At 41.0% G+C, this 12,817-nt stretch overlaps 1 protein-coding gene and 1 pseudogene across 1 annotated transcript; both read left to right on the plus strand.

Annotated features, from left to right (window-relative positions):
* Positions 1-9,079: 9,079 nt before the first annotated feature.
* LOC133711886 (GDP-mannose 3,5-epimerase 2-like) lies at positions 9,080-10,255 on the plus strand (annotated as a pseudogene).
* A 1,041-nt stretch (positions 10,256-11,296) lies between these two features.
* LOC133711887 (uncharacterized) lies at positions 11,297-12,688 on the plus strand. The gene has a single exon (XM_062137964.1). The coding sequence runs from the start codon at positions 11,297-11,299 to the stop codon at positions 12,686-12,688; it is 1,392 nt and encodes a 463-aa protein (XP_061993948.1).
* Positions 12,689-12,817: the final 129 nt, after the last annotated feature.

The following is a 12,817-nucleotide window of genomic DNA, read 5'->3' on the forward strand; positions in this document are numbered from 1 at the left end:
CCTTTCTCAAGCCATTTCTATGCTAAATATGAAACCAGCTTATATAGTGGAAAAATCATGTATATAATAAGCGATGAAGCCAAGAAACATGCAAAAGCAGCAGCTATCAAATTTCAAGACTTTATTGCCCATATCATAGCATGCTTTTTCCAATCACCAATTGAGTGCTACAACTACCCTCCTCATTTGTGAAGAACCTAAACCTATTTGAACGTATTCCTAAGCCTCTCTATTTCAAATAGCATCTAAAATCTTATACAAAGACACTTGGGGGCTGAGTGATTAAGACCTTGCTCATGGTTACTATAGTTACTGCTGTGATTGAGGTTGTTATATGACGTTTTCTATCTCCTTCATTGCCAAAGTGAAGCTGCTATCAGCAAATGGTCCATATTCAGATCAAGGCATGGCAATCTCATCCAAAAAAAGGAGAAAATTCTGATAGGAAAGTTCAAAGAATATCTGAACAAGCCACAATAAATGCAGACCTCATTACTCCAAAAATACCTTCAAGCCTCGCTTCTATACCACAGTGATCAAGGTCCTCGCTGGCGTTTACAAAAGCAATCAAGATATTCAAAAAAAAAAAAAAAAAAAACACACACACACACACACACACAATATACATGCATATATAAATTCAGGAACCGTCACATGCTATGATTTCAATATCAGGCTTATACCTACTCTTAACTCAAATTCATGCCAACTCCATGCTAATGCCAAGCTTATGCTCATGCCACCCAAACATCATGCCAAGTACATGCTCATGCCAAGCTCATGCTCAAGCCAATTAAGCAGATCCACGACCAAGAGGAATACGCCAATCCTTTAAACAAGTTCATGCAAGGCGGAAAAAAAAAACCCAAGCAAGCATGATACTATGCATACAAGCATCAAACATAAATGCAAAGCCATGTCAAGCTCCTCCCTAAGGTCGTGCATCTCCCATAGAACATATGAGAATCATGCCAAGCAATTATGCCCACTCTTTTCAATATCGAATCGCTCTCAATTGATCACTCAAAATACTTAAGGTAGCCACAAGCTCAAGCGACCAAAACACATGCCCAAGCAAAGCTACTACATGCTTAAATGACTCTAAGCAAGCAAAACAAAGAAATCAAAACCAAGCAAAGAAAACTTTACATGCCAAGCTACATGCATTTTAATTTGTAGATTACAACATGCATGCGAGCCTTATCAAGCATTAACGAACCTACCAAATTTATCTAGTAAAACACATCCCCTCAGGCAAAATCAGCATTTCTCTCTATTTTATTATAAGCAACAGCAAGTTTAGATCTCTCATCATCACCCGAATTCTTTTACTAAAGATCTCTTGATTGTCTTGTGGTATTTGTTTACATCTAGTTATTCTTTCCGATTTTAGCCTAAGCTCTTATACCCAACACACTTCGGTCTTAATTCGCTAGCTTTTCACAACTTGTTTTCTTTATTTCCCATTCTCCCAATTGACAACCCTTGATCTACAAGGACTCTTGCACAAACCTCAATTACTTATCCACAATTGGTTGGACAAAAACAAGTCAAAATATACCAAAACAAACCTATGGTTATCAAGCAAAACACAAAAAATGCACCAAGCGTATGGCCAAAGCGGAATTCTGACATGCCACAGTAACTATGTTCAAGGCACACTTTATGCAAGCTTCGTAAATCTCAAGGCAGATGAGTGCAAAGCTACAAAACTAGAAGAGATCAATGCTAGAATGATCCAAATACCAGAAATCTTGCTCTACTCTGACTACTACCATGCTAAGATTAAGATTGCTACTTTGTCAAACAAAACAAAACAAAAGCATATAAGTTTGAAATTGGTTGGGCTTGACAATGAGCAATTCGAACGCAATATCAAGAGTCATTCACATTCAGTCAGTTGTTAAAATTGTTGAGCACATTCAAATCCCAGCAGTAAACGAAAGAAACTTATTGGTAGCATCAGACATCAAGAACAGCCAATATGATGACAATTGGGAACTCTGACGGATTCAAATGTCACGCCAAGCAAAATACCATAGATTGCATATACTGATGTCTGGCATGAATATCATGATGCATTATGCTGCTAAAATAATCAGGAGAGTAAGGAAAAGAACACGTGGCTTATAGATTGTGAGGCTTCAAATTCAATCACAACAGCTAACAAGATAGGAAGCAATCACGGCAGCAAACCAGTATACGTTGAAATAACAACGAGCAGTCGATGAATTTCAAGGGATATGGCGACAACAGCTACAACACAGAAAATCCTAACCAGACCTGCTGAAGCACCCATGTTGATCCATACTCTAATATCAACAGAAGAAAGAGGAGATTTTGACGAGCTACTAATATTTCAATTCGGAAAAGACAAGACAAGCCAAGCAAACTTTGTTAAACTTTACGCTTAGCTATTGGGCCTCAATTTCAGAATTTGATTATATGGCCCATTACAATGTTCTTCATGGCCCATATAATCAAGGGGGCTAATGTTGACACCCAAATTTCCACAAGTTCAAATGTAACGAGTGACAAGCAAAGGGGACGAGTCATCAACCTCGTGACCTAATTAGGCCTTCAAGCAAGCCCACTTCATGTCAAAAGGAGGCCCTTTAGTTAGCAAGAGATACGACAAGCCCGAACATTCAAATGACTAACATGCATTTTTAAAGAAGCCGACACGCTTATTTACCGTGCGATACACATAGACCCAAGCTATGTTTTGGGGCTTATACGGAAGGGTGTGGTGTGGAAGGTAACGAATTCTGTGAGGCCTATTGTTAAGATAAGGCCCATTAACAATTTTGGGCTTGGGGCCAAAATTCATGCTTAAGGGGTGAAAATCTTAACAAAGGCTAGTAGAGAGATGAAAGCAGGCCCAGCAAAACTTAAAGCCCATTAGAATTATCTCCTTACCGAAAGCCCATTACAACAGTCTCTAGCCCAAGCCCGTTGAAACCATCTTCTTCCCCAAACCAGAATGTCGTTCTATCAAAATTGCTGCTGGGATTAGTACTTCACCATTTCTGGCAAGAACCCAGAATCTATGGAGAAGCTTTCTAATTCATATACCCAGCAATCCCGTTTCAATTTCCAATAGCCCTCAAACTTTGTGATCACAATTTACAATAGCAGAAAATAAGGGATTAGAATCCCTCAAAGATCACAGCAGCACATAATATGGGATCTTCACCGCCCTATGCCTATACCACCGACCTTCATCCTCATAGTCAGAACCAGCTTTCACCCTTTTGTAATCATGGAGAAAACAAAAGTTGAGAGCTTTAGGATTATCCCACCAAAACTAAGAATACCACTTCAAAACCCCCGGTTCTTAGCACGAATCTTCCCTGCCTATCTCGCTATAAAAAGCAAGTTCACTGCCGTTGGAAACCAAGCCACAACAACCCAAAAACATCAAGCAAGAGATCAAGCTCTATCTCTGAACCCCTAGCCATCAATTCCTCCCAATCAACCTTAACCCAAAACCCAGAAATCATGCCATTGCTGGAACTCTCTCTCTGCTAAACTCCCAGGCATCTAGCTCCCACACCATATCTACCTATAAGTTCTGTTCTTATGAAATTAACTCCAATCGCTGTTGTTATCATCTAATCCAATCACTGCTGTTATTATCTAATCCAATCGCTGCTGTTAACATCTAATCCAATCGCTATTGTTAACATCTAATCCAATCACTGTTGTTAACATCTAATCCAATCGCTGCTGTTATTATCTAGTCCAATCGTTGCTGTAATCATCTAGCTGGTCACAACGAAGTTGTTCTCAGGTCCAACCTTTGATCAATTTTGGGCCTAGTCTTGCTTAATCAAGAGGGCCCTGCTGCAAAAGATCCAAAACACAAAATTGCCCCCACAAGATGTATTTTCTCAATGTGGAGTATCCGATCATTGGGCATACATTTGTAGAGCTCGTGAAGAAATTGTCATCGCCTACAAAGCATATTGTGAAGCAAGAGAAACTCACTATGTGGAACAAGAAGATTAAGAAGATGATCTAGAGTGAAGGGTTGAAGACTACAAATTTGGCTGGGATTAATAGATCGCCAATTCTGTTTAAGTCTTTATTTTTCCAAGAGATGTAATAGGCAATTGCCATATACTTTTTAGTAAATGCCATTAGTTTCGTTTTTCTTCACATAGCCTCATCCAAAATGAGTATGATGTCTAGGAAGGTTTTGAGATAAGTGGAACTTAAGCGAGCTTTGGTCCACCGACATCTCTCTACTCACCTGGTCATATTTATTTTGGAATTACCGAAAGAAGTCAAACGACTACCTTTGTTTTGCATTAGCTAGCATTTGGATTAGATTCTCCTAATGGTTAAGAGACAATGATGTACTCCGTTGGCTTATGAATAAAATTTCGAGTTCTTTTCATTATGACTCCATTTTGATTATGAGCATATTACTTTTGTGACTACGATGGCTAGGTCATCAATATTAATTCAAGGACATGGAATGGCCCAAGTTCCCCTTGCCAAACGGCACCTTGATTACTGTCACAAAAACTCTCTACGCTCCTAGGGCAAATTGCACCTATGAATAGCCAACGGATACCATGCAAAAACGCATGTAGAGAACGGAAATGAGTTCCTTTGCAATGCCTCTAACGATTGTGAACAAAGGCGCATCGTAGAGAAGTTTATGTGTCTATCTAGTGGACTCTATACACTATTCGAGCTATTAAATCCAATAAAGTTATGAGAGAAGATCTCTTGGATTTAGACACATAATAGCTTTGTCACGACATGATAGGTCATCCTAGTCATGATGATCCGTCTACTAAAGACTTAACACAGACATCTATTCTTTCGAGCAAAACGAAGCATGAATCAAAAGTTGATTCCTGGACTAAGTGTGACTGCCGCTGCTACTTCTGGCACCGCCGCAGTTCACCACCAGCCTAGGGCTGGCACAGTCCCTATCCATAACGCCATGAATGGCGTCCATCATGGTGATGGCACCCCAGGTGATGCTGCAATCACCAACTTTGCTTCAAATAGCATTTCAGACGCTCAGGCCCAACCACAATCCTCATTGGTTGCTTCTAAAGCCTCTCGCTCGTTTACAAAGCCTGTTTCTTAGGGAAATTAGGATTGAGACCGTCCTATGCATAGGATATGAAAATACTCATTCTGTTCTTACATAGAATCCATGAGGATTCTGTGGACTAATTCAACCAACTTGCGGACGTTTAAATATCTCATGATGATTGGTTGACATGCAAACACGCTGGTCACGTGTTGCGCCATTGTCTACTTGTAATGCTTCTTATGCTACACTCCTAGAAAATATCATATGACAACGGGTTCACTTCCCGGATCATCATATTCCGTCAATTGGATTTGACGATGCTAGAGAGTTTACATTGAAGACTTTCGATGGTTATTGTAATGGAACTGATGTTGGACATCATATTCCCATGAACATAGCCAAATGGTCTCACAGAAACAACTACAATGGTAGTCCAGACATTGGTAATTGCGCACCAATCTCCTTATATCCGCTTGGGGTGATGCAATATCGCATGCAGCTATGCTAATTCGTCTACGACCCACTGCCACTCAATCTACCTCTGCGTTACAGCTAGTGACTGGGTACAAGTATCGTACTTACGCATATTTGAGTGTGCCATTTATGTGCCAATTGCGCCGCCAAAACACTCTATGATGGGTGGGCAAACGAATGGGTAACTATGTTGGATTTGAGACTCCAACAATCGTCCGCCACTTAATGCCCTTGCAAGGCGATCTCCTTACCGCTAGATTTGCGGGTTGTCACTTTGATGAAACAGTCTTCCCGTCGTTAGGGGGCGATAAGAACACGGATGTTCAGCAGGAACGACATGAATTGTCGTGGTCTGTCCCCACTATGTCTCATCTCGATCCCCACTAATTAAAGTCACGAGATCACACATATTTGCTGCAAACATGCCTGCAAGGATGGACGTCCCTATAAGAGGACGTAGCGCCACCCTACACGGAGGTAGGTATGGCGCCAACGCCAAAGAAAGTGGCACTCCGGCGTTACAGGCCATGGCCCCAGCTAGGATGCGTGGGAGGCCCGTGGGTTAGAAGGATACTTTGGCACATTCCAATCCTTTGATCATCAAGACTCAAAATCCATCTCATGAGAATCTTCCTGGGGACGCCTCAACGTCAGAACCTATTCCTGAGAATATAGAGCTCTTTGAAAATTACACTAGTGTACATAAGACGTGGGATAGAAACTCCATCATGATTGATGATGTAATCACGCATTTTGTTGCACATGAGTTTGTTGAGTCTGATGATATCGAACCACACTCCGTTGATGAAAGAATGCCAATGTAGAGAGATTTGGCATAAATGGAAAGATGCGACCCAGGTTAAGTTGAATTCTCTAACGAAGAGGAAGGTTTTTGAGCCAGTGATGCCAACACCTCCTAACATAAAACTTGTTGACTAATGGGTCTTCATTAGAAAGTGTAATGAGAAAAAGAGATGGCAATCTCGCCTTATGGCGCAAGGCTTCTCACAGAACACCCTGAAATCGACTACGATGAGACATATTCTCTCGTAATGGATGTCATTGCACTCCACTACCCTGTCAGTTTGGTAGTTTCCGAATAACTGAACATGCAGCTTACAAATGTGGTCACTACGTATCTATATGGGGATCTAGATATGGAATATATATGAAGGTTCATGGTGAACTTCATTTACCCAAGTCAAGTGGCTCTAGACCACAGAGCGCGTTTACAATAAGATTGAAACGCTCACTAAAGTGACTACTTGATTGGGAAGGGATATGCCCACGCGTTTCCATAACAAGTTTCAGATTCCATCGCGGTTCATGTCGGACATGATCTTCATTGGAAGCCCTTAAAGAGTTAAGGGAAACCGCTGAACACTTGAAATCTGAGTTTGAGATGAAGGATTTTGGGAGAACACGATTATGTCTCAGTTTGGAACTTGAGCATCGATCGTGTTGATAGATGTTTAGGCATTTTGACAAAGTCAAACCTTCAAGCACCCCCATGATCGTCTGTAGTCTTGATCCTGAAAAGGATCTTCTTCGTCCGAAAGATGATGACGAAGATGTACTAGAGGCAAAAGTGCCATACTTAAGTACAATAGGCGCATTATTGTACTTAGATCAATGCACAAGACCAGACATCTCATTTGTAGTGAACTTGTTAGCTATATATAGCTTTGTGCCAACGCGACGCCATTGGATTGGTGTAAAAGATATCTTTCAGTACTTGAGATGTACGATTGATATGAGCTTATTCTATTCCTACAGAGAGATGATGGATTCGGACCCATCATACACCAGGAACGCCACCAACACTGACCTGCATCCTTTATCCCCATCCCAAAACGACATGAGTTTTGGAAGGTTTTGCTGATATTGGGTATCTCTCTGACCCATACAAAGGTCATTCCCAAACTGGTTAAGTGTTCACCATGGATAAAGATCGTGATATCTTGGAGGCCTACAGAATAGACCCTAGTCGCTATATCTTCGAACAATACAGAGGTTATTGCTCTTCACGAAGTGGTCCGTGAATGTATATGGATTGGATCCATAATTACGCATGTTCAAACAATTGTGGTTTGAAGTCTACACAGATGAACATACGACCGTATAGGATAATGCTGCTTGTTTTGAACAAATGAAGCAAGGCTACATCAAAAGTGACAATACCAAGAATAATCAGCAACAACCAACTCTCCTCAAGATCAAAGTGAACTAGGTTCGATCTAAGGACAGTATGGAAGACTTGCTCACTAAGTCATTGCCTAAATTCCACTTTCGAGAAACATGTTGGTAACATCGTTTGCGGAAGTTATCCGAACTCCCGTGACCGTAGTCATCAGGGGGAGATGCAGACATCAGGGGGAGATGTTTACATGTATGGCTCGAAATGTGAAGGGTGTGTTGTGCTCGTTTTCCCCTTCGACCGAGGTTATTTTTGTCCCTCAGGGTTTTTGTTACTCGGCAAGGTTTTTAATGAGGCAATGAGAGGAGCACCACGTTTGGGCGACACAAGGGGGAGTGTTCAAGTAAATCCAGAATATATGTCTGGCCCAAACTCTAGGTTACTTGACCTAGTTGTAATAGGGTTAGGAATTAGAAATATTCTCGGAGATATTCATAGATATCCGATTAATTGTACGATTAACTTTCCTTGTACAACTCTAATTTTATGTCTTGTAATCCTCTATTTAGGCATGCGCCCCTATTATCAATGAAAGCACGATTCAATTCTCTCCCAATTTCAGTTTACCTTAAACAAGAACTTATATTTTTCCTTTTTGAATAAATAGAGAGAGAGAACTTATATTAGTTATCCTTAGAATAATAGGAATGAAGTTGTCTTTAGGAAAGTCTGTTAATTAGGAGACTAATTAGTAGACTCTTGTTATTTCTTCTTGAAATAATAGGAATGGAGTTACTCTTGTCTTGATTACTAAAAAGTTATATTGCACATAACTGAAGTCAAATTCAAGTTAACTCCCCTAATTTTGGGTGTAGATGAACGATTCCCCAGGATCACCATAACCATCACCATCACGTTTTACCCCTTTTAGTTATTGTATTTATGCTAATGCATAACCATCACCATCACGTTTTATCCAGTTATTGTATTTACGAACGAAAATTTAGGGTTTAGGGTTTAGGTATGCTAATGCATACATCTAGCTAGGCAACCTTCAATATCATGCACGGTGTAGTAGTTGAGATGCAGGCATGCATTACATGCTTTGTGTGCTATGTTTAGATTTTCTGTGTAATTTAGATTTGCCTATTTCTTTTTAATACAGGTTCATTTACACGCACAAAAAAAAGAGAGAGTAGTGAATCTTATTGGGAACTGAGTTATATTCAAGGATATTTCTCCTCAGATGAGTACACCTTCACCTCTGTGCTCAAGGCCTGCGTCAGCCTCGCTCGCTCGAGTGACTGAGGGAGAGAAAGTCCACTGCCTCGTCACTAAATTCGGGTGCGAGGCAAATCTCTCTGTCAGAAATTCGCTGACTGACATGTACTTTAAGTTTGTTCGATGAAATGCGTGTGAGAGATGTCATTTCGTGGAACACTTTGGTTGCTGGGTATTGCCTGAGTGGGGAGGTAGGTGAGGCTAGGAGGGTGTTTGACAGCATGGTAGAGAAGACATTGTACGTTTTCTTAGTCGACTATGATTAGTCCCCACTATGAATTTGTGTCATTCCATGCTTTTTAGATAACATTTGAAATTATATGTTCATCTATATATGTTAAATTGTGAAGTCGTATTGTCTTCACGTACTGTAACTCTATATATTTTTTACACTTGATTCAATTTATTCTTTGCTGTTTGAATATGTTGCGAAGATCCAATTGCCACTTGTTACATGTAGTAGAATAGTGTCTTTCTTTGGTATTTGCTTTTTCAGTGATCCTTAATATGATAGCTTCTAGGGACAGAAAGGTATGCATCTTTTATGATCGATGGCTTCATATATTTGACAAGAATTTTTCATATTTGTTGAATTTTGGTTGCATAAAAACATCCCTTCATATCAGTGAGCTTAACCATTTCGCTTACTGCAAAATGTGAGGTATGCTCGGAAGGAAGAGAGTATGCATGCCTATCTTCTCACTCATGTAACCATTAACTTCTCATCATGGCTTGCAGGTTCTTTTATGCTTCTAGTGCTTGCATTTACCCTGAATTCAAACAGTTGGATACTAATGTGAGCTTGAAGGAGTCTGATGCTTGGCTTGCAGAGGTTTTTACTTTTGCAGAAAGCTTATGCGCGCGCGCACACACAAGTTAATTTTGAAATCTGTTAACCTTAATTTTGAAATATTGTGCTTGTGGAATAGCCTCAAGATGCCTATGGCTTGGAAAAGCTCATGATTGAAGAATTATGCAAGCACTTTAATAAGGAGTTCAGTATTGAATGTCGGATTGGACGATTTCACAACATTTATGGACCCTTCGGAACTTGGAAAGGTAGGCTTTGTAAACTATTCCATGACTGGACACAAAGACATGTACACACATTTCTGTATTTTGGCAAATTCATGGCTGCATATTGTTTGTCATTTGTTCTGCAGGTGGTAGAGAGAAGGCCCCGGCCTGCTGCTTTTTGTAGAAAAGCCCTTACTTCCACTGATAGGTTTGAGATGTGGGGAGACGGGCTGCAAACTCGGTCTTTCACCTTCATTGATGAATGTGTAGAAGGTGTCCTGAGGTAAAACTTCCTTCCAATGCAGATATATGGTTTATTTCTTATGCTATCAATTTATACCTCAGGCTCTTTTGTCTCCCTTCTCACTTTTCAGTGTACCACTATTCTTGTTTTATGGCGCATAAGTGAGTGGCCTAAACTTTATAGGCAGAGTTGATATTCTCTATGATTAATGATTCCTGCATATCCCTTACTCGGTACAAACTGACCATCAGAATTAATATTAGTCTTTTTCTCAAGGTTTCTTTGAAAATCGATAAGATGAATCTTATTTTTTTAATCCAGCGTTATAATTTTGCCACTGATATCAGTGTCATTCCAAAACCAGCAAGACACACTGATAATAGTTGCTTTGGCACTGATTTGGATGCAGTTTTGCTTTGGTTAAAGACATCACACTGTTAAATTATTGATGTATAATGTCCCAATATGGCACCTGCAATAGAGGGGACTGATTTCTCATTAGTGGCTGCATAGTGGCTGATTTTATTAGCCACTGTTATCAGTGTGCTTTGTCCCAATGGGGACTAATTCTAATTAGTGTGGAATGGGGAAATTTATAGTAGTGGCATTACATGCTTTGTGTACTATGTTTAGCAAGTAAGAACGCCTATATAAGGGATGAGCTGGTACGTGTTGTAAGCTTCCCAAAAACTTAATAGAGAGTTCATCAATATAGAAAGCAGTAGCGCGCTTTGTTCTCTAGTAATTTTCCTTTCCCCTTAATTTGTTATTCTTGTTTCTTGTTCCTTTCCTTAATGTGTTATGAATCTAGTCCGAATTTATAGTATGGTGATCAGGAATAGTTGCCTTGGTGTTAAACGCACCGTTTCCTTGTTCTGCTCATGCATTGCACGTGTTTTGTTCTCTGTAGCTAGGGTTTAGTTAATGAGTTAGATGGCTGCCAGATGTCAAAATCGTATCTCTCCCTGATTGGGTATATTAAGATCCTTGTAACCCAGCCGCAACAAGGAATGAAAATTTTATTTTCTTCTTAGCTTTCCCTTCTTACTCTCTTCACTCTCTTTGGGTTTGGTACCATATCACCATGGCATTGCTTCCAAGGTTTTTGGTGCTCAACTCCTCCTGGAACGACAGATACTTGAGCTTAATGAAGGATGTTCCCGCAGGGTTCCTGAAATCAGATGGAAAACAAGTTGTGAGCCCGCAGGCAAAGTTTGAAATGGAGATCGCAGAGACTGGGAATGGACTGGTGCACATAAGATGCTGCTACAACAATAGGTACTGGGTGGCGAACGAGATTGCGGGGGACGATACACTTTGGATTGTTGCGTCCGCCGAAAAACGAGAGGAAGACCGATCAAAAACCTCCTGCACCTTGTTCGAGCCAATCTTTGAAGGCGAAAAACAAGTCCGATTTCGCCACGTCAGACTCCAGAAGTTCGCATCCTTGTGGAAGAGCAATACAACTGGTCCGTTCCTAAATGCCTTGTACCTAGGAGCAGGCGATGTTTTCAAAGTCGTTGACTGGGAAGCGCTGGTGATACTTCCCTCACGAGTCACCTTCAAATCCGAAGAAAATGGCAATTACCTCTGTTCCCGCTGGATCGAAGGATACCCATATCAGATGTTCGAGTCCAACTTAAATGTTGGAGATCCACTGGTGGCCAAGGAGTTGTTCGTCACTGCTGAAGGAAACCTTCGTATAAAGGACGGGCACTATGCCAAATTCTGGAGGCGTAGCCCTAATTGGATCTGGGCTGACGCGGAAGAAAATAACTACTCCAACGACACCTTGTTTTGGCCTGTCAAAGTCGGCGACAATGTCATCGCTCTTCGCAATTTGGGTAACAACCATTTTTGTGGTGGACTCACCACCGAGGGAAAAACCAACTGTTTGAACGCCCAGTACCCAGCTATCTCTCAACAGCCAAGGTTGGTGGTGGAAGAGCTTGTTCTTTCAAGGAACATCTACGATATCAACTTTCGACTCTCTGACTCCAGGATCTATCAGGAGCAGATCATAGAAATGGACACAGCTATGGCAGTTAACGACAGTCCAGACAGAGACTCCACAATCACCCTCAAGTTTTCGAGAAAAGATGCCAGGGTCAGTAGTTGGAATGGCAGCGTGTCATTAAAGTTGGGTGTCAAAACAACCATCCAAGTGAGTGCTATTCCACTGATTGTTGAAGGAAAGATCGAACTATCGGCTGAGTTCACCGGAGGATACCAGTGGGGAGAAACTACCACAGTTGAGAATATCAGGGAGGTCAGTTACACAGTTGTTGTGCCACCTTTAACTATGATGAAGGTGAGTCTCGTAGCTTCACAAGCTTCATGCGATGTGCCTTTCTCCTACACTCAGAGAGACCTTCTCCCTGAAGGTCAAATCAATACAAAAACCATGGATGATGGCCTTTTCACCGGCATCAATGCCTACAAATTCGACTACCAGTCCACAAAGATGAAAGGATGATCAGGGATTCAGGGCAGTAAAGAAAGAAATAAGTGGGTGTACGTCTCTTTGCTAGTAGTAAATAATAATGGACCGGGCATCTATGGTGGCCGACTGGCCGGGTTCTCTTTGTCTGCCGCCGATGGAGGC

This window comes from Rosa rugosa, chromosome 5 (genome assembly GCF_958449725.1).
Source record: "Rosa rugosa chromosome 5, drRosRugo1.1, whole genome shotgun sequence".
Lineage (NCBI taxonomy): Eukaryota > Viridiplantae > Streptophyta > Magnoliopsida > Rosales > Rosaceae > Rosa > Rosa rugosa.

Coding starts and splice junctions, on each gene's coding strand:
- LOC133711887 (XM_062137964.1), top strand. CDS start 11,297: ATGGCATTGCTTCCAAGGTTTTTGGTGCTCAACTCCTCCTGGAACGAC.